We start from the raw sequence: 20,356 nt of genomic DNA on the forward strand, positions 1-20,356 counted from the left end.
GGGGGGGGGGGTGGGGGGGTGTGGGGGGGGGGGGGGATTTTTAATTTGGGGGGTTTTGCCTAGAGGTGCTTACAGACAGATTGCATTTCTGAAGCTAGCCCTGTAGCTTTGCCTGTGTAACCAAGCAGGGGAGCCAGCAATATGATAATCTCCCTTGACTTTTGTTAGAATTTTGAGTAGGAATTTTCACCATTTCATGGACTATTTTTATTAAAGAGGCCTTATTTTGCTTATGAAATCCTAGACAGTGTTTCTAGCTCATTAATACATAGTAGTAGATCATATAACTCTGACTATCAAGCTACGCTAGGTTTGCATTTATTCAACTTTTCTCATATATGCTCCAAAGAGGCAGAGTGGTTCTGATTCCAGAAAGCACTCTCTGCTTGGCCTTTGGGCTAAGTAATAACTTTTATTTGAAGGCAAATTTATTTGACTCACTGAAGATAACCTTACCAAAGAAATTACTGCTGTAATAAAACACAAAATAATATTCAAAAAAATCTTTCCTTTTTTTTAGTAATCCTTGGGTAAATTATTTTTAGCACAGCTAAAGAAGGAGAGGAAGGCTTGGCAAACTCAAAGAAAATGGAACTCGGGTTTTATTTCAAGCCTTAGAAACAAGAGTGCCCTTTAACTTATTAATAGCTCTAATGTGGGAACATTAGTGATAATTACAGCCCTTCAGATCTGATCCCACAAAGAAATGGGTTAAAACTGCAAGTTTATGTAAAGTATTTGAATCTGTTGTTGTTCCTATTACACAAAGAGAAAGAAGAGAAAGAGGAAGGAGACTAGAACACGGTGCTTAGTCTAACGAAGGGAAACCACACACGAGCAGCGCCAGTGGAAACCAGGCGGTGAGATCCAGGAGGAGAGAGAGCTCATCCAAAGATAAATATATCCTGGGAATAAGAAAATTCCTACCCATTCAGAAGTGTAGAGAAACCTTCCACTGATTGCTCCCAGTGGAAGACAAGTAACTGCTTTTAAGATAGATCTTAAGATATTTATGAGGGAAATCACAAGGCATGATGCAACAGCAGAACTGGGTTTGATAAGCCAAGAGGCATATGCTAATTATAGGTTCCACAGCTGCGTTCGTTTTTCTGCGAGAATTAAAGATCTGTTTAAAGTTTTCTGCGCAGTCTGCATAAAACAGGCATGTCCTTAAGCCATCGGAAAGAACTGAGAGCCAGTTTCTAGGAGAGGGAGAGGGAGCTGCAGCCTGTGCTATGGACGGGGAGTTGCTCCAGGAGCTGCAGGCTGAGGTGACTGATCTTTGTCTCTGCCACGAGCCACCCTCCCTTTCCTCCTCTGGAACCTCTTGTACCTCCAGTTCCAGAAAGAAATTCAATGTTTCAGTCACTGCTAATTACGATGCATGCCTGGATTATTATTTTTTTAAGGCCCAAAGAGAACATCTAGAAAGGCCTCTTCCCACAGGCAAGAGAAGTGGTGTCTGCTGCTATTTTTGCCAGATATTTGTACACACTGCTCTTAAAACTCTGCAGTGATGCAGGTTCCTCATCCTTTCTGTGCAACCCAGGGCCAAGTTTGCCTTCATAGCTGTTCTGGGTCCTACCTGCTGCAGACACAAGCAGACCATTCCCTTACCTTCTCCAGGGACAATCTTGACGGGTATCCCTCAGCCGTTATCGGGACTCCCTCTCCCCCTCGGGTTTTGAACTGTCCTGCTGTTCCAAGCTTTCTTCCCAGGCAAGATGATCTCATCGTTCTTCCCTGGGCTGCGTCCAGCCAGTCTGCGCATCTCCCGCCATGACCCCCCCACGCCGAGGAGAGCAGCAGCGCTCCTTCGTAGGCTGCACTTCTGTTTACACACCCCAGAAACGTGTTTCTCCTTTCATGGCAGGATAGGATGGGCGATCCACTGTAATCGCAGACACTTTCCTGAGGAATTGTCACAGGGTCAATTCTTGTTCTTCCAGTACATGTGCAGTTGGCTGTTTTTGTTAAAGAGCAGGATTTTTTTGGCCGTATTGAATTGAATTTTTTTTTTTCCTGACCAGAAGATTTCTCTTAGTCACTAAGTTTATTTTGACTTGTAATCTGCCCTCTGAAATGCATGCAGCTCCTTCTCATTACAGCACATCCAGCTTTGAGGTTCTTGCATTAAAATCTCAGCTCGGGTCACCTTGGTACGGTCCCTGTATTGCTGGTCAGTGCTAGAGGACTTGCGGGAGATGGTTTGGGATTGTCAGTGACTCGGTGCACACAGCTCTTTGTTCTGAGCAGCTATGTTCGGGCTCAGTCTGCTTTGACGGACAGCGCGATGTCTGTCCAGTGCCATCGATGACCTGCTCTGCTTTACTCTCCAGACACAGCACTTGGCTGCTTTCTCCTGCCTCCTTCACCGGTTACAGGCAGGGATCAGGTGGTGATTGGGTTAAGCATGGGTTCATCCCAGGACTGGGGCTGGTATCTCTTCCGTCTGTTAAAAGTCGTCTCAGATGTCCGAGGCTGGTACACATCCACAGCTCTGAAGTTCCTAAAACATACTTTATTTGTTCCAGTATGACCACTCTTCCCAGCTGTACAAAGAAATTTGAGATAACTTGAGTATAAATGATGATATATAAAGCCAAATTTTATTCTATGCCTTCACAGTAATTTTCCTCATAAATACTTCTTGGGATTACGAAATATTCCTTGCTGTCAAAACCGGGTATGTCAGGGCTGTACTATTTTATCCTGTTAAAACACTAAGGCACTCTGTGTTCAGTGCCTGCTTCATTTATCCTATTAATGTATTAGAAGGATTCTTTTCCTTTGCATTATTTAATGGAAGGGGGTTTTATTTGATATGATCAAGTTTATCTGTGTCTAAATGAAATTCCATTAAAGATATACTGTACAACAATGCATAAGGGTTTAAAATTGTTTTTGTTTTTGCAGCTGCAACAAAAGCAGGTCTGCACTATCTGAAAGATTAGTGTGAGCTTGCTTTGTCTGAGCACCACTATTTTTCTGATTTTATGATACCCAGAGACATTTGCTTGAAGAAATAACTTGACAGACAGCAGCACGTGGGGAATCTATTATTTACACTGATTATCTACAAAACAGGCTTTTGTGTTAGGGCTGCTATTGTTAAGAGTTTCTCCAAATCACCATTGCCCATTTTTCATGTTACTTGAATCCATTGTAAATACAGAAATATGGAGTAACTAAAACGGTGCATGCCTGGCCCCCACTGAAAAGCCCACACTTACAAACACTACTGAGTAAGAACAACAGCAAGACTATATAATTAGAGTGAGCAATAACTACAGGGATTTTTAGGTACCACCGTGTGATAACTGCCTGCAAATGGGGACTTTTCTACTGGCAACCATATGCTAAAATTTAAAATGCAAGTTTGGAAACAAATCACACCTAGGTAATAAAGTTTTAACAATACCTTTTCATTGTGAAAACAGTAGCAATATAAAGCGCTTACATTCAAATGTATTCAAATGCAGTAATTTGGGTTATACACGTTTTTTAACAACTCAAGGGTGTACGTATACTGAATAGAAAATGTTAATAGCTTTGTAGGTCTCTAACTATCATATCACTAATAATTAGATGCTGAACTCCTTCAAAAAGCACAGATTGACACTGAGGACCACAGCAATTCCTTTAGCATGTGAAGTGAAAATGTCCAAAATCAAGGTTTTTGAGTTACCAGGATCTTGTGCCTAAGTATAAGATAGCCCACGTGACTCCCTTCTTGGAGAGGATTTTTTTTTCTGATATCTTAAACACTGTAACTTTATATATGATCAAATTACCATGATTTTTTTAAAAGTATAAGTTAGCTGGAAAATTTATTCACCATTTATAAGCTTGAAAAATTAGAGAAGTTTGTTTCTTTAAAATAACACCCCCTTTTTTTTTTACATTAAATGTTTTGCTGTGAACAATAACAATCAGATTTAAAGGTGGCTTTCTATGAGAGGAATCAGTGACAATTTGGAAAGTAAAACAGTAGATGTTGGAGCTGACAGGAAGGAGGAATGAGTTTTAGAAAAAAAACCCTACAATTGTAGGGTTCCATTTGTTAGCACAGCTTTTGAAAGTGGGAGAGAGGCTGCTGAGAGGTGGTTGACTCAGGCGGGTCTCAAGGCAGCGAAACTGGGGAAAAGCAAACAGGACACAGCAAAAATCTTAAAGGTGACCTGATCCAACAACGCCTTGGCACCGCCACTGCCCCAGAGCACGGCTGCTCCTCGCTGCTGCTCACCAAAGCTCTTCCCAGCCCCAGGACCGCATTCCCAAATGCAACTCTGCCGAATTGATGCCTAGGTCCGTAACTGCATCCTCTTCAGCCTGAGCGTGGGATGCTCTCCTTAGAACAGGGAACGATTCTGTTTGCAAGATAACAGGTTGCCAGGTGAGCCAGCCTAAGGGGGTTGGGGGTGCTTCCATATCCATACCATATATCTTGAGACGCCTGCACTAAGTACTTTTGAGAAGTTGCTGACTTTGGAAGTGCTTTGTTCCAGAGAGTTATTTGAGAACAGAAATTAAGGCACTTAAAAACCTTTTGCATATAGTTAACAACCTCCATCAGTTATGGTTTTGCTTTCTCTTTAAGCTTAATGAAATGCAGCTGTTAAGCGTTCACTAAGTAGGTCTAGTTTGAACAACTGCAAAATGTGTCTGGCATGCCCCATCACATTAATAAGCAAGCAAAAATCATCTTACTTAAAATTTACATTACTGTGTGTATTTTTAGCTGGTTTTAAATTAGTACTTAGCTGTTTACAATATTCAGCATGAGATACTTGTCGGTGTGTGAGTGGGTGGATCGGGAAGGGTGACTCTGACTGTTGCGGAGGGCAGAGAGAGAAACGTGTCTCTTCTGCTGCCTCCTCGGACGTGTGTTTCCACAGCCAGGGAACCCAGATTCCCAGGCAAAGATCCCCTCAATGATGAAATTACAATGCTGGGTGGCTCAGCTAGTTATCATATTTTGATTGCTTGACTTTCTTTTTAGTCCTGTAAAGATCATATTTTATATTTGAACTCAGTCAGAATCAGAATCAAGAACCAGTTTGGAATTAGACACAGAGAATATCACAACCGGGGTCTTTATGACTGAAACAATGAAGAAATGCTTCTTTCTTATTTTCTGTGCATACACTGAGATACACGCAAACACGCACTGGGATAATATTTCACTTTAAAACGTTGCTGGTGGCATACATATCTCAAGAATTTAAAATACTAAGCTTTAATATTTTAGTGCAACAAGTAGTTGGTTTTTGCTTCTGCAGTTATAGCAATAATCTTTTGTTCTCTGTATTCCTATTTTAAGACTCAAAAAATGCTACTTTACTCATTTAAATTAGAAATAAGAAACAAATCAGCATAAGCCACTCATTTTACAGTTTGTGCATCTCACAGCAGCCTTGTGTGAATGCCAGTGTATAGGACCTGACAATACGCCTCTCTTATCAATTCCATTGGTCTAGGGGGGGGCTCATCTTCCAAATCTTTCTGCCAGCACTCACGTTTCAGAGAACGATAAAGCCACTCTTTGTCCCTGTGGTTTCATGAGCAAGGACTGGGGAGACAAATGAACACTGCGCGCAGGTGAGGACACGTCCGGTGGCATTGAGCTACCTCGTCTAACAGTTTGTTATACTCAGTGAAAATGTTTTTCAGTGCCCCGTGAGCCATCACATAAAATGTGTCTCACTTTTCCAAAAGCCAGGGCTACATAGCTCTGCACTGGTTTCTTCACTTGGCTGTCTTTGCTGGGATAAGCAAAACATTTTGACCATACATCACTTATAAAATAATCTCTTGCAAATGTAATCCTTTATTTAAAACATAAGCATTTTGCATTTCAGATGTGCTCTGGGGATGTTGGCCTGGCCAGTGCCTCACGTTTCTCTGTCATTAAAAGGAATTTCAGTGATTCATACCAATAACAGAGCAACATCAGACTGGAGAGAACCTTCTGAGTCACCACATCCAGCTCTCGGCTACCACAGACACAGACCAAACGCCTTTCAACATTACCTAAATTATTAGCATTTTCCAAATGTTATTATCATGGTCAAAGCTCTGTTTAATTAAAGTCTCCCATCTAGCACACACTTCAAAAGGACCTTCTCGTTCAGATTTATCTATTTAACTTCACTAGTGAATTTTCCATCACTGCAAATTTCCTGTCTCAGGCACTTAGCCTTGAGGATGATTGCATTTGCATAAGACTAAACAAATCGGTGTCTTCGCTGATTCATTTTTACACAAGATTTTAGGGTTTTGTTCTCCCAAGGTCAAGCTCTCTACAATCCTGCCTGGCCTCCAAGGCACAGAGTAAGGTTTCTCTTCTTGACAAACTTTCCTTTGGTCAAAACGCTTGTAAGCCTGTTCTAGCACTTTCCAAGCAGATTAGCTCTCCTATCACAAGCCATTGCTTTCTAATTCAGTCTTTTATAGACTGTCGACCCGCTTCTCCAAAGCCATAAATCCTCAACTAACTTCAAGTGTAACAATATTTAGAGATGTTATCTGTAGGACTCCACTGAGCCTTCAGAGTCCCATTATCTTACAATCTTTTCTTTTAAAAAAACATTTTTGACAGCCCAGTCTTTTTAATCTTTTTTTTTCTTACTGCTTTGACCTTGAGTTAGTTTATTCCTTCCGCCTCTGTATATTTTAAATGTTGCACAAAAAACTATTTATTAAGGCTTTCCTATAATAAATCATTAATCTGAATATAGTTAAATGAAATGCTTATTAACATCTCCCTGCATAATCCATTTAACAGAATTAGTCTTGCTTATTCAGACAACCTAAAGAGGTCTGTGCTTTTGTCTACAAGGCATCAGCATTAAAGCTTGTAATTATTTCTGGTTAATGCAGTGCTTGGTGTTAGGAAATGTTGGTTTGCACGTTTCAGCATAGTACTTTTCCTAATCTCTTGTATTAATTAGAGATAGTGATATAATATTACTTTGTTCCTTTCTATTCACCACCAGGAGAGATCTTTGAATATAATCCTGTCTGTGCTAAGAGTGTGCTTAAATATTTTCACAACTGCTAACTGTTATAAAACATTAGGATTATGTAGAATAATCGCTAAATTAGAAGAAAGGAGAGCTTGATAAGAGCACGTGGACTTCAGAGGCATGCACGCAGGGACCTTGGCTGGCGGTGGTGGCGGTGGAGGATGCGGCAAGTGCCGACCTTAGCAGGGGTTTCTCCTTCTGCAGGGCTGTGACACCGTGTAAAGGGCTCCCAGGAAAGATGCTAGATACGGTCTTGTCGAAAGTGAGAAACAGACCTGCTTTTTTCAATAAATAATAACACAGGGAGTTACAAAGCAAAGGGGGGAATGGGAGCAGAAACTTTCTCTGCGTATCTCCGTCCCTGCTGCAACAAGAGCACCCACTCGCACAGATCTACAGATAGTTTTGATGTATTAAGGGAGATTAGACAAGCCTGATAACGCTTATGAGGACACGGTGCAATACATGCACACACATCCCACTTCTGTGACCTACTGCTGTGTGCCAACATTGAGGGTTACTCTCAGCAGGCAGGTGTTGATTGCAAATCCCAAGGAGCACAGGGCTCCCTGCAGAGCTCCCGGGGGAAGGACCATCTGCATGGAGAGGGCATGCCCAGGGACCTGCCGAACCCCGCCGGGTCCCTTCGCCGCTCTGCCGCGACGCTGCCATGAGCGCGGCTCAGCCGGACACCCTGCCGCTGCCCTGCCAGACGGGACGCTGCTTGTCGGGCTCTGAGGAAAATTTAACAACTTCTCCACTAGCAAGAAAGTAAATTATTATCCCTCAATGACTGAAGCTGATATATTTTAAACCTATTGCATCTTCTAAGTCCTAGGTCATTTTATATTTCAAACATCAGACTTTTCATGAAGCTCATTTTAATCTTCTTCTAGATGGAAATTCACTCTTTTAAGGTATCCCTACCATGGCTCTGAACTGAATTTGCACTGCCAGATCAGCACAAGGGGAGCCAAATGATTTGACCTTGGTTTCCATTTCAGACAGTTACCGAGACATTGTTCTGGAGGAGAATCTTTAGCCAGATAAATACCTCTCTGTGGCCCAACTGCTGTTCTCCTTCCCCTCTCCGTGTACCAAAAGCTTCACATGCTGTAAAATCAGTTATAAACAGCATGCCTCATTATAATGGTGGTGATAGGTATTATGGAAATGCCCAGGATAGCTGCAGATGTAATCACAGAGTCAAATAATTCATGCTTTTATTTAATGCCTAATCATACATACCTCCACCATTATCTTGCTGTACCAATATTAAGACTGCAAGTGCAAGTGTGTGTGTCTGTATAAAACAATGACATTCAATGCTAAGATCTTAGTAGGGAAGAAAAAAGAAGCTGTGAGTTTTATGCTATTTTCAAACATTTAAACCTTTTCATTCATTCCTAAGCTAAGGTTTTTAGTCTGATATAGAGAACCATCAAAAAAAAAACCTATGAAAGCTTATTAATTTTTAAGAATTTTTAAGAGCCAAGCACAACATTTTAAACTGTATGCCATCCAGTAGACTTACCGTGACATTGTAATTGATGCAACCCATTTGCCACTAACAGTGAAGGAGGGACATCTGCTTATAAATTCACTTTGGAGACTAGAAACACTTGGAGATTTCCAGAAGTCAGATTGGAGTTAGGAGGCATAATGATCTGGCAAGCCTTTCCCAATCATTAAGTCACCATCCATCGTACCTGAGACAACCGGGTGTTCCCCAGCTAAAAGCACAGGCAGCGTCCTGCCCATCTCTGCCAGCCGAGCTTCCCAAAGGGTGCTCTAATTCGGGCTGCTAATTGTAAAAGGAGACTATTAAAACAACCCCCAAAACAGTCAGGCTTTTTCCACCGCCGGATGAATTTGAGGGTTGAAGAAGCGCACTATGATGCACACGCTGAACTGCTGGTCCTGTGCAGGCATATGGCAAATGTTTTCCAGCTACCAGTTCCTCTTTGAATTAAATCAGTGTGTCTTTTTAAACCTGCAGCATACAGTTCCAAAAAAGCCCTTTAAAGCCAACTTCTGATCAGTTTGCCTGTTGGCATGCCATAGATTTTGGGGACATTTCCACAATGACAGCAATTTCCTTGTTCGGGGCGACTCTTGGGGCCATGTGGACGCAAATGTGAATAGCTTCAGGTTTATTTTGGTTTTCTATAGCAAATGCCACTGCAGGTCTCACTAAGTGAAACTATACCCAGCAGACATTAATCAGCAGACCCCAATGGCAGCAGGCTCGCACTGGTTTGCCCTTTTTAAAGAAATCTGAGGAAATGGAACAGGTAGTAGAGGGCCTGGAGAATAATTTTAAATTTCGGCTCAAGATCTTTCAGAGCATCAGTCCCAGTGAACCTGGGAGCCATGCAGCACAGCTGGATTTCATTCATTATTGTAATGCCAAAGACCAGTTTAAAGAAACTCAGGAGCTTATTAAATGAAAATCTTGTTTATCAGACACAGACATAGCACCAAAACCCTTGCTCCACAGTGGGGGAGGTGTGGGACAGGGTGGGATCAGGGATATGGCCCATGGACCAGCAAAACCAGCCTCTGCACTTGTTTGGCATCCTGCACCTCCCTGTACCACGGGAACTCAGCCCCCAGGGCATTTTATTCAAACCCAGCAGAGTCCAGTGGCTTAAACTTCTCTGGATTTGCTTCTCCTTCAGGTTTCTTTCACATCAAATTCTTCTGGTTAGCCAGCTTTGGGAACCATAACTCTTTTCTATTATCTACCCAAGTCTATGTATTTTCCCCCATTAATTCACCTAGTACCTTTGTGCTGAAACAATCCAGATATGATTTAATAAGCTTTAGAAAGATAGTACTGGTTCATATGCAGGAAATCAGATTTACATAATTTTCCACTCGCTTTTATAGCCACCATAGTTCAAATTATCTTTACGTTGGGGAAATTCTTTTAATATGACAAAATGGAATGCCACCTACGCTATGCTTCAGCTTGCTAGCCTGTTTTTTGTAATAAATTAAATGTTGATTTGTCATACCAACTTACCACAGAAAGTTCCTTTTTAATGAGAAGAGAGCGCCCTGTCCTGCAGTTAGTCATGGTTATAAGTCACTAAACTAAGCTTCAAAATCAAGCTTCATCTTGTAATTTTTTTTTCATTAGCTGAACCTTTCTGCAGGGGGGGAAATGAATGATTTGGGGTTTTATCACACACTCTGCACCAAACAAAATGTCATACATTGAAAATGGACCTGGTAGCACATAGCACAGATTTCTGTACAGAAAGAAAAGGGATGTTTATGTTTCAGTATTTGGACTGAACAAAACTTGAAATTCAGGAGACTGCGTCTTACAAAAGCAAACAGGATTTGGTGAAACCCCCAGGTTTACTTTAATTTCTTGGGTGATTGCTGCAGTCTCTCCTACTCCTCCAGACAGGCTGTGATTGTAGTGAAATCCCCTCTGTTGCTTTATTGGCATCGTTCATCTCAGGGCAGGGGGGGGCTTCCCGTGCGGGCCAAATGCTGGGTACCAACCCCACGGAGCGAGATCCTGCTCTGCTCCCTGGACTCCATCCTGCCCGCACCACGCAACCCTCCTGGACACCCCGGCAGCACAGCTCACGCCTGCCATCAGGGATGCTTTACTTCTCCTCTTCTCTGCCCAAAAGGGAAGCACGTGGGGATTTGGTGAATTTTGCTTACTCCAAAGCACGGCATGCGCCGTATCCTGGTGTCTCCCCTGCCAGAGGTGGACTTGGCACCGGTGAGGGGCAGCAGTGCTGTCGGAGACAGCTCATTCCTGGGCAAGGCGGTGGGACAAGCTTTGGCTTGGTCCCACGAAAACTGTCTTCTGCACTGTTGGTACCTGTTCTGTGTAGCCATCTCCCGTACCTGCGGAGTAGAGCTGTTGGCTGAAGTCTCGTCTTCAGACCATCTCTTGGTGTTCTTGGTCCAGATAGCCCCATGCCTTGAGGACACCTCAGGACAGCAGTGTAACGGGGTGGAAGCAGAGACCCTGCAGAAGAGGCAGGATCCTCCACATGGTATCCACCCCCACACCAACCCGAGGCTCCCAGGCAACCTCTCCTCTTCGTTCACACATGGCTCCTGTGTTTTTCACAGTAGCAACATTAGTGGTTTCTCCCTTTTGCAGTGCAGACTTTGGGTTGAGCATCCCCAGCTCAAGAAGGATCATCAGGAATGAGCTTCCCCTCCTGCCTTTCCAACACCTCTGTCCTCTGCAAGGAGACAGCCTTGAGCACCAGGATGCGGGCACCAAGCTGGCTCAGTCTTGCTCAGCATCCACCAGCTAATCTCCATCCATGTTTCTGGCAGACATTGTCTAGTCAAAAAAGCAAATTCTGCAACTTGTATCTAAATAAAGCGCCATTGACATAAGCGATGCCTGCTTGTAGAAACAGCACTCGATACAAGACTTGCATAGATTTTATGTTTTAGAATAATCAATAGCATATTCGTCTAGTCCGGAAAGCAAAACCTTTGATACCAGTGTTCAACCAAAGAGCACAGGATGCTGCGTACGACTATAAGAGGTCGGGGTCTCATGCACGTTCTAAAAGAAAAACATTTGATTTGAGAGAATTTTTTTACACAAAGCTGCCAGCCAAAGTGAGCCTGCAGTGCTTAATTAGCAGCCAAACATTCCAATAGCATCATCCTGCTAGCTTCAGCTCAGCGCAGGGTGAGGTAACAGGTCCTTTTCCTTCCTCCTGCCTGTGGCTCTACAAGACCCGAATCGTCGGTTTGTGCCCCAGTGCGTTCCCGTGCCGCAGGCAGGGTAGCCTGCAGACAGCCCGCTCGCCACTGCTGCACACGATTGTCTCCTCACTTGTTTCTCGACACTGTTTTCTTGTATTTTAGCTCTCTTTGCATGCACTTACTGTAATATTTACTTAGGAATTTGAGAAAGACTTTGTATTAAAGCAAGTAAATACAATTTCTTCAGAGAGTGAAAATAAATATGAATGTCTCTGGCTAAGCAAAATTGTCAAACTTGGACTTCTAAAGTTAGGCAGAAAGTTGTTTTCCAACGGAGCCAAATATATTCACCTCTCATTGATTTCAGTGGAGATCTTAATGCTCAGATAAATTATTCAGATGTTTAACCATGAAGCGCTCATCTGATGTTAAGTACTCACATTTTTAAATGCTTGCCTTAATGATGATTTATCCTCTCTAAAACAGAAAGTAATATTCACTGAGCAGTGTAGCAGGAGGGCTTGGTTACTTTTGCAGCATTTTCTCCAGTTTTCAGAAGAATGCTTTTGCTGCTCTAAGAGTTATCTTAGAAGAATTAATGAAAACTAAGAATTTGAGGGTCTAAGAGTGGAAATTTTCACTTAAGCCCTTTTTCTTTTCTTTGCAGCTCCCAGTACAGCCCAGTATGGGATCACCGGTGACGCTGAAGTCCTCTTCTCCTGCTGGTACCTTGTGTTGACACTGTCCTCCCTCACCAGCATATTCTACCTGAAGAACATCATTCTGCACTAAATGTAAAGACCCATAAAAGGCTTTTAAGGATTCTCTGAAAGTGCTGATGACTGGATCCAATCTGGTAGAGTTTGTTAAAAGCAGCGTGGGATATAATCAGCAGTGCTTACATGGGGATGATCGCCTTCTGTAGAATTGCTCATTATGTAAATACTTTAATTCTACTCCTTTTTTGATTAGCTGCATTACCTTGTGAAGCAGTACACATTGTCCTTTTTTTAAGACGTGAAAGCTCTGAAATTACTTTTAGAGGATATTAATTGTGATTTCATGTTTGTAATCTACAAGTTTTCAAAAGCATTCAGTCATGGTCTGCTGAGTTGCAGACCGTAGTTTACAAAAAAAAAATATTGCAGTAAAAATGTGCTTCTTTAAGGCTGCAATACAAATATTCAGTTCCCTTCATAAATAGCATTCTATCCACATTTACACAGAAACATTTTTCTTTTTTGATAAAAAAAAATCAAATAATATTGCCTTCAAAGTATTTCTTCAAAATATTACACATATCTAGATTTTCTTCTAGCATGATATTCAGGTTTCAAGAATGAGCCTTGTATTATAACTGCATTGTGCAGTACTGCTTTCTGTTTTCTTTCCTTTTTCCTGCAAATTCAGCATGGGTGTGCCTTCATAAAACACTACTTTCCTCTTCCTCTCCAACAAATCTGGAATGTGTTTTGGGAAATGCTAAGGCATCCTTTTGAGCATAAGGAGTCTCTAGTTGAGGACAAAGGTGCTATTGGCTAAAAGGAAAACCTCCTCTCCCATCTCCAGGGGGTCATCGACCTGCTGCAGACTTAGGTTTTTAGGCAATTAGTCAAGGATAGCACCAACTCCTTTTTATGTTTTCCATCTACCACCACTAACCAGTAGGTGATCTCTGTAAAAACTAGTTTTCCCATTACAAAAGAGAACGCAAATTATTTTGAGACATCTTCTGAATGTAGGAATGTTTCCCTTAGTCATTCTAAATCAAAATTCCTAAATGGCTGTAAATGTGAGAAGCTGAATAGTCCCTTTTGTATTACTGGCAAAAACTATGTGAATTGGTATTTTTCTTGCACTTAATTTTTTACTGGTTTGGCTAATTTAGCAATGATAAAGGATGCTTTTAAATACTAGATATCTGAAAATACATGAAGTATCAAGCAGAATTTTATATATATACATATATATATAAAATACATATATATATTAAAACAAGGTTGCTCCAATAACTGTACTGAAGTGCATGTTGCCGTCCATGATAAAATCATCTTTACAGACAGGACTTCATTACCAATATACTAACACTGTACAAATATCTTACCACAGCAGTTAAGTCCTCACACACAATTTCTTAGTACTGCAGTCTATCAAGATAATACTCTCATTTCACTCAGTGAAGGATCAAGTTTCAAAATAGCATGTAATGCTACTAACTTTTTTTTTTTTTTTTTTTTTTTTTAAAAAAACCCCCGGACAGCATTAACACAAAACATTGCTCACAGTTTACAGCTGAATTTAAAAATGCCATCTGTGAAAACTGCTGCGGCATGAGTTTGGCCAACAGCCCTTGAATGCAAGATCTCCTGGTGACCCCAATAGATCTTGACTTGCTTACAAAGCAGCAATTAATGACAAGAATAATAAAACCATTATCGACATTATTATTCCCCTGTTTTGTATATGAACTCCAGTAGGCGACACAATTATTATACTATAACTTTTTTCCTCCTAACAATAGGTTTTCTTAGCGAGCAATACCAGCTGAGCACTCTGCATACTCAGCAGTTCCAAATTCAGTTCAGATACCCCAGGTTTTGAAAAGGCAGACTCCGAGTTTCGCTAGTCCCAAGATACACTATCCCATGCTAATGTGTACACAGAGCATGCAGTGAATCTGTTGTAGTTACTGATACACTCAGATGCAGGGTATAAACAGAAATATGTTGAATCCAAAGTATGGCAATAAAATGTCCTGGGTCACTCTGCGCATGTTCAGTGACAGATCGTACTATTCCTATCGTATTATTTACAGCCATGTGCTAAGCAGTTACTCTTTTCAGAAATGTGGCATTTTTTAAAACCTTGAATAACATGACAAAATTCATTCTTTAAGGAAATAGTATAAACCCAATTCAAATTATACTATACACAGTCCTGATGTTCTGATCTCTCTTGTATTGCAGCTTTAAAGTGCTATATTTTAGAATCCATTTGCTAGAAACAGTGGTGCTGCAGAAAGTATCATGTCAGTACAGTTTTTGGAAGAAAGGAAAAAAGGATACACATAGCCCAACTCATATGCCTTGTCTCATGCAAAATTGAGAGATGTTTCTATCCTGTGGCTGGATCAAATTGTATGTCTCAATGATATGTTTCATTTCAGTGATTCCTGATATCTGGATCCTGATATTTCCAGCAACAGAATAGAATGAACAGCAGCTTTATTAAATACAAAACCATAAATGAAGTATGGCCTGTTTGCATTCGTGCCGGACAGAGCCACCGGATAACATGGACAAGATGCTCAGTCCCATCTCTGAATTTCCACTTAAATTTGGGGGGACATAATTATTGTCAAGTCAAAAAATTAAACAAACAAACAAAATCCCCAAACATTTCTAGGTGCCAGTGGCATTTCCTTAGATGAAATAGGTATTTAATATCAGTCAGACCTGCGTGTTCAGCAGTGGACATGTGTGTATGTGTGCGTGTGTGCAAAGCACAGGGCGAGGCGTGCTGGGGCTGCGCACACGCTGCCGTGTGCTCTCGGTGTCTGTAGGGTTAGTCTCACGAAGGCTGTGTATGAGACTCTGCCCTCTCAGCCCTCCAGTCCTACAAAGAGGTACAGCCGTGCTTAACTTTATGCACCGATTAATTCAACAGACATAGTACATACAGCCAAATGACCTTAATTTTTGCAGGATTGGAGCTGTAGGCGGTGTTGATCAAATAAAGAAACTTGGTTCTTGGTGAATCTGTTCCATGCGGTAAACTGGTAATTGTACAGATTGGGACTTATTGGGGCGTTCTTCCAAAACGGACGGTGCAGACTGCTGCAAATTGAACACAACCACATTTTACGAAATCCACCCACCCTGTAATTTGTGGGGTGTATTTGCTTTAGGCAACTGTTTGAAGGTATGTTCTATGCTTCTTCAAAGGATTAACCCATACTGTTCATATCTGTCGGGCAAATATTATTATATTTATTCCCACCTTTCAAACGTGAAAAATAAATGGCTTAGCTCCAAGCAGTATAACTGAATATTTATATCAAGATTGTTGTCCACATTGGAAACCCCAAAGTCTGTAACACCGTAAGTTCCTACTTGTGCAATAACTCAGGTCTGCAATTACCATTGCATCGGTGACGTCCATAGAAGCAATGATGCTCCAATTATACAGTTGCTGATCGTGATATTATACTAATACTGAATTAAAGGATGTCTCACAACTTCTTGAACAAATGCAGTTTCTCAAGGGTTTGTAACTTGGCAGGAAATGTGTCCTTCATAGCTAGACAGCTTTTTTTAAACTTTTCAATATATATATTTTTTTTAGAAACTATGCTGTTTTTAAGATACAGGAGTGTTAAAAACCATCACCAGTAAAAGCTGCTTTTTTGCACGTTTTCAGAGCTAGCATTCTAGACAAACAATGATAAATGTTATGGCTACCAAAATCTCCACTTAGTCCACATGACTGTGTTATAAAGAATGTGTATACCAAAATATGTATTTACATGGACAAACAATATGCCTTAAAGACTAAATACACTTTTACTTCTAAGACTGGATCAGACTTGTGCCCAGTCTGGAGGTAAATAATCCATATTTCATAGCCTGCCATGGAAGGTTTTGTTTCTTTGGAGAAAAAAAGAAAAAGAAAAAAAAAGTGTTTCTTTTAAAAGAATCTTAAATAATTTTGAAATTCTTGCATAAACTGACATATGTGAGGAAGTTTAGGAAAAGGATAAATTTTAGCCCGACACTTCAGCACTGGCAGTGCGTCACCTCGCTCGCGGAGTTTGCCGGGGGGGGGGGCTGGCAGTGCTGCAGTTCTGCCAAAGGCTCGTCACCTCCCCTTCCACATCCCCTTGTACGCTTCACGGCCTCGGGTGGCCCTGAGCCCGGGCAGAGCTGGGTGTCTGGGTGCCCCCTCCTCCTGCAGCACTGCGGGAAGAGGGGGCCACACATCCGCACCCCTCCAGCCATGCTACAGCTCGTGCCACAAAATTCTTTAAAAATTCTTTTTAAAAAAAAAAAATCTTAAAAAACAGGAATTAAAATTTCTCCATTCAGCCTTAATATTGAGAGTAGGTAAAGAAGCATTGACATCAAAGGGAGGAATTTACTTTCAATTTGGCCGACCTTAAGCACCACCATTGAACATGCAGGGATGCTGCAAACACACTTAGTTTGGGTTGGCTCTGGTTTTCGGTCCTGGTTTATGTTTCTCTGCTGAGCATCGAGGGCAAGGGAGGGAATTTATTCTGTGATCAGAAATGCCCCTAACATAACTGAAAACAGCCAGATCAAGGTAATGGCACAAGGGTCTCAGGATGATTTGGAAAGGATTCTCAATAAATCCTGCTCCAAAAATTTTGTAGCAGCAAGGGCAGGGGAAGTTTTTACTGGGGCACTTTCAGTGCTGAGCACATACCTATTTGTTCCTTTTGCTTTCTGCCCACTTTATGCCTAATTCATTACGAGCTCAAAGGTTCCTTTATATTAAAAGATCCCCATGTTTAAAAATGTAGAGATCAGCATATTTACCACCTTCCACAAACTTAGGATTCAGTCATTCATATTTTAGGGCATATTAGGCTTTCCCATCACTTGGTAGGATATAAATCTGCATTATAGGACAAGCTGAGGGGCCAATTCCCACCTGCTCTGGCTGCTTCATTCTTGTCTCAGACGGAGGTGCGGCAAGGCCGTCGGGTCTCTGCACGGGAGGGCTGCTCCATGATGCATAATGGTCATCACCCGCTCCGCATCTCCTACATGCTGATGTCTCCATAACTGCTGGCTGTCAGAATTATCCCTAAGGGCTTGCTTTAATTTATGCCGACAGCTATCCCAGTCACTGGAGAAACGCAGGAGGGACCTTCTCCTTTGTTCTCACTCTGCATGTACCCGGGCAGAGCAGAAGACTCGGTTCTCCCACTCAATGAACTTTGAACCCACCTGCAAACAGCAATGAAAAATAGCACAGCTGAAAGTCATTTTACTTGCAGTCCCTTTCCTTGCCTCAGCCCCCGGGGCAGCTGGACAGCAGGTAAACCTTAGCCCCCATTAGCAGAATAAATTACATCTGTGCAGCAAGCCAGACTGTAAAGGTGGGGGAGGAGGAGATGGTGATGGTAATGGTACAGGTACAGTGCTGCTCTGGCCACTGCAGCCACAGGAATTTCCCCTCTTATCTGCCAAATATGAAAGTACTCATTATTCCTCCAGTACCCTTTTTTTTTTATGCTGCCAGATAAAAAAATGTCTGTAATGATGATCTATATTATATTTGGTATCTAGAGGGCAAAATCTGTTCTTTCCTAATGCACATCCATCCTTCTCTTTATTATTTTTCAACCAAAACCAAAACACAATTCGCACATTACACGATGTGTTTTATGTGCAATAACATCAGCTTTTCCACTTATCAAAACCATTATAGTCATAAGCACATAACTCCCATTAACCTCAACGACAGCAACTTAAATGTGAACCACAAGTGAGAATAAACCTTAAAGATGTGATTGAGCAGCAGCAGCCTTGTTTTCTGGTAGGTGTCTAATGGTGAGATGGCAGGACCATTTCTTCCCTCCCCCCACCTTATTTTTTTTTCTTTTTCTAGGAAAATAGACTTTCCTCTTCTACATGGCAGTTAATTTAGGCTGGGAGGTGCAGCCATTGAGATGTGCTTAACATTTTTGACGTGTCACTTCAGGTGGAGATACTTCATCAGGGGCGGGAGAGGCAAAGCATCCCGGGGAGCCGCAGCGAGACGGGCAGGCTGCTCCCACTTCATGCTAATGAGACAGTTTCTTGCAGGAATTTCGGCTCTGTAGAAGCTGCAGGAGGTAGCATGGTTCATTAGGCTACAAAAGCTTTAAAATGTTAAAGGAACTGGTTTTCCTCTCTAATTTAAGTGAATTGCTAAAAGCACTGGGTTGTTCTTCCACGGAACTTCAAATTCACTATTTTCTTCATTAACCTTGACCTTTTTACATTTATTACGATAAGGGGAAAAAAAAGTTAACTTTGGAGTAAGCTACTGCAAATTCACTCCCCCCCAGGCTTTTAAAAACAGAGAGCCTGGGAGTTAGAGCCAGGGGAGCAACAAATCTCATTTGCCACTATTTTCTGTTTAAAGAGGATTTAATGTTTGCCAAAAATTAAGGATCAGAAGTCCCTGTGAATCATTTCTAAATTACTTTTAGCAAGCTAGGTGCACGTATCCTTCCTAGCTGTGTTTATTAGTAGCAGAAAGACAGAGTGAGGGGACAGGATGCCTTCCTGTGAGCTGCTCCGCGGAGCCTTGGCCGTCAGGCTGCTTTGCTTGGGGCCAGGCGAGGGTTCCTATATTGCTCTCAGTGAGCTGGAAAATAAGCTAGTGAGGCATCCAGGTGGAGTTAGAGGTGGTGCAGAGCTAAATTAGACAACGTGCTTGATGCAGGCTTTGGAAGCTTAGTTCTGGGATATTTGCATCAATCTTTTGAAACCGCCGCAGATGCAGCCTCGTGCTTTAGCCATTGGTGAGCAACAAGCCTGAGTCAGGAAAGTGGTAATTCCATCCACCCTCCTCCAGGTATCCCTGGAAAAGCGATCAAGTAGCATCCTCCTCTGCTTGTGCGTTTTCTAGTCTCGTCAGGGTTTTCTTTCTCATATTCATTTAATTGCAAGGCTGCCAAACTATGCTCTTAGAGCCCACAGCAGCTGTGCTGTCTAAGCGGGGACGCTGGGCATTCTGTTTCAGGCTCGGCTGTCAGCAGAGGGCTGCTCTCCCCAGGCACCAGCCACACTCGGCATCGTCTCCCCTCCCTGGGGAAGGGGCTGCAGCACGGTGGGGGCTGGCACACTGCTGGCCCCAGCTCTTGGTCCCCTTCTCTCCCCAGTCCCGGATAAGGGTGAGGCAGGGGAGTGGGAGGAGGAGGCTGCACCTCTCAGACTGAGCTCCTAACCCATAAGACAGACCTTAAAAACAAAGTGTCAGACGAACGGTCAGCTAAGAAGACAAAGATAGAGCATTATGCCTTGCATGCTGGGGTCTGAGCTCCCGTCTTCTTCTCTAGCAGGGCTCTGATTTCAACTTAAACAAACCTGAAAGCTCCGTGATGTTTTTCCAATTCAGCAAAACCTTCCTCCTCAACTTGGACATGCACGTGCTGCTGTCCTTGAGCGTAGGGTTCAGTGGTAGAGTCCTTCCGTGCAGGCATAGCTTTATATAGACGCAGCAGAGCAGAAATGTCTCAATGCCGGTTTGCCTCCCCTGCTGATGAGACACGTGGTGGAAAAGATACCTGAGTTTTTACAGTATATTCATTTTTGTCATGGGAGTTTCGATAAGTGTCTCGGTCTTTGTTTCAGTGCCTTAAGCACCTTTTTGCAAAAGGCCGCAATGTAAGAGAGTACATTTAAAAAATTAATTTCCCAAATTTAATCACCCTTAGTAACTTGGCTCCCCAGCACAGTCGTTCCCACGTCAGATGTACCACTGGCTCCTCAGGAAGCAAGACGGCAGCAGCGCCAGTCAAGAGGCACTGATGAGTGCTTCTGGCATGGTATTTCTCTCCAGAAGATTTTAGATAAGACACTTAGTTCTTCTGAAAAAAAATTCAGCTA

The 20,356-nt window shown here is 42.2% G+C and overlaps 1 protein-coding gene across 1 annotated transcript in view; it reads left to right on the top strand.

Moving 5' to 3' along the window:
* NEGR1 (neuronal growth regulator 1) overlaps window positions 1-13,360 on the top strand; it is a 292,805-nt gene extending 279,445 nt beyond the window's left edge. Inside the window, exon 7 of the mRNA XM_010561496.1 lies at window positions 12,400-13,360. Coding sequence (XP_010559798.1) covers window positions 12,400-12,524 — 125 coding nt within the window. The 3' untranslated portion in view covers window positions 12,525-13,360. The remainder of the gene's footprint in view (window positions 1-12,399) is intronic.
* Window positions 13,361-20,356: the final 6,996 nt, after the last annotated feature.

This window comes from Haliaeetus leucocephalus, unplaced genomic scaffold (genome assembly GCF_000737465.1).
Source record: "Haliaeetus leucocephalus isolate CR32 unplaced genomic scaffold, Haliaeetus_leucocephalus-4.0 Scaffold147, whole genome shotgun sequence".
Classification (NCBI taxonomy): Eukaryota; Metazoa; Chordata; class Aves; order Accipitriformes; family Accipitridae; genus Haliaeetus; species Haliaeetus leucocephalus.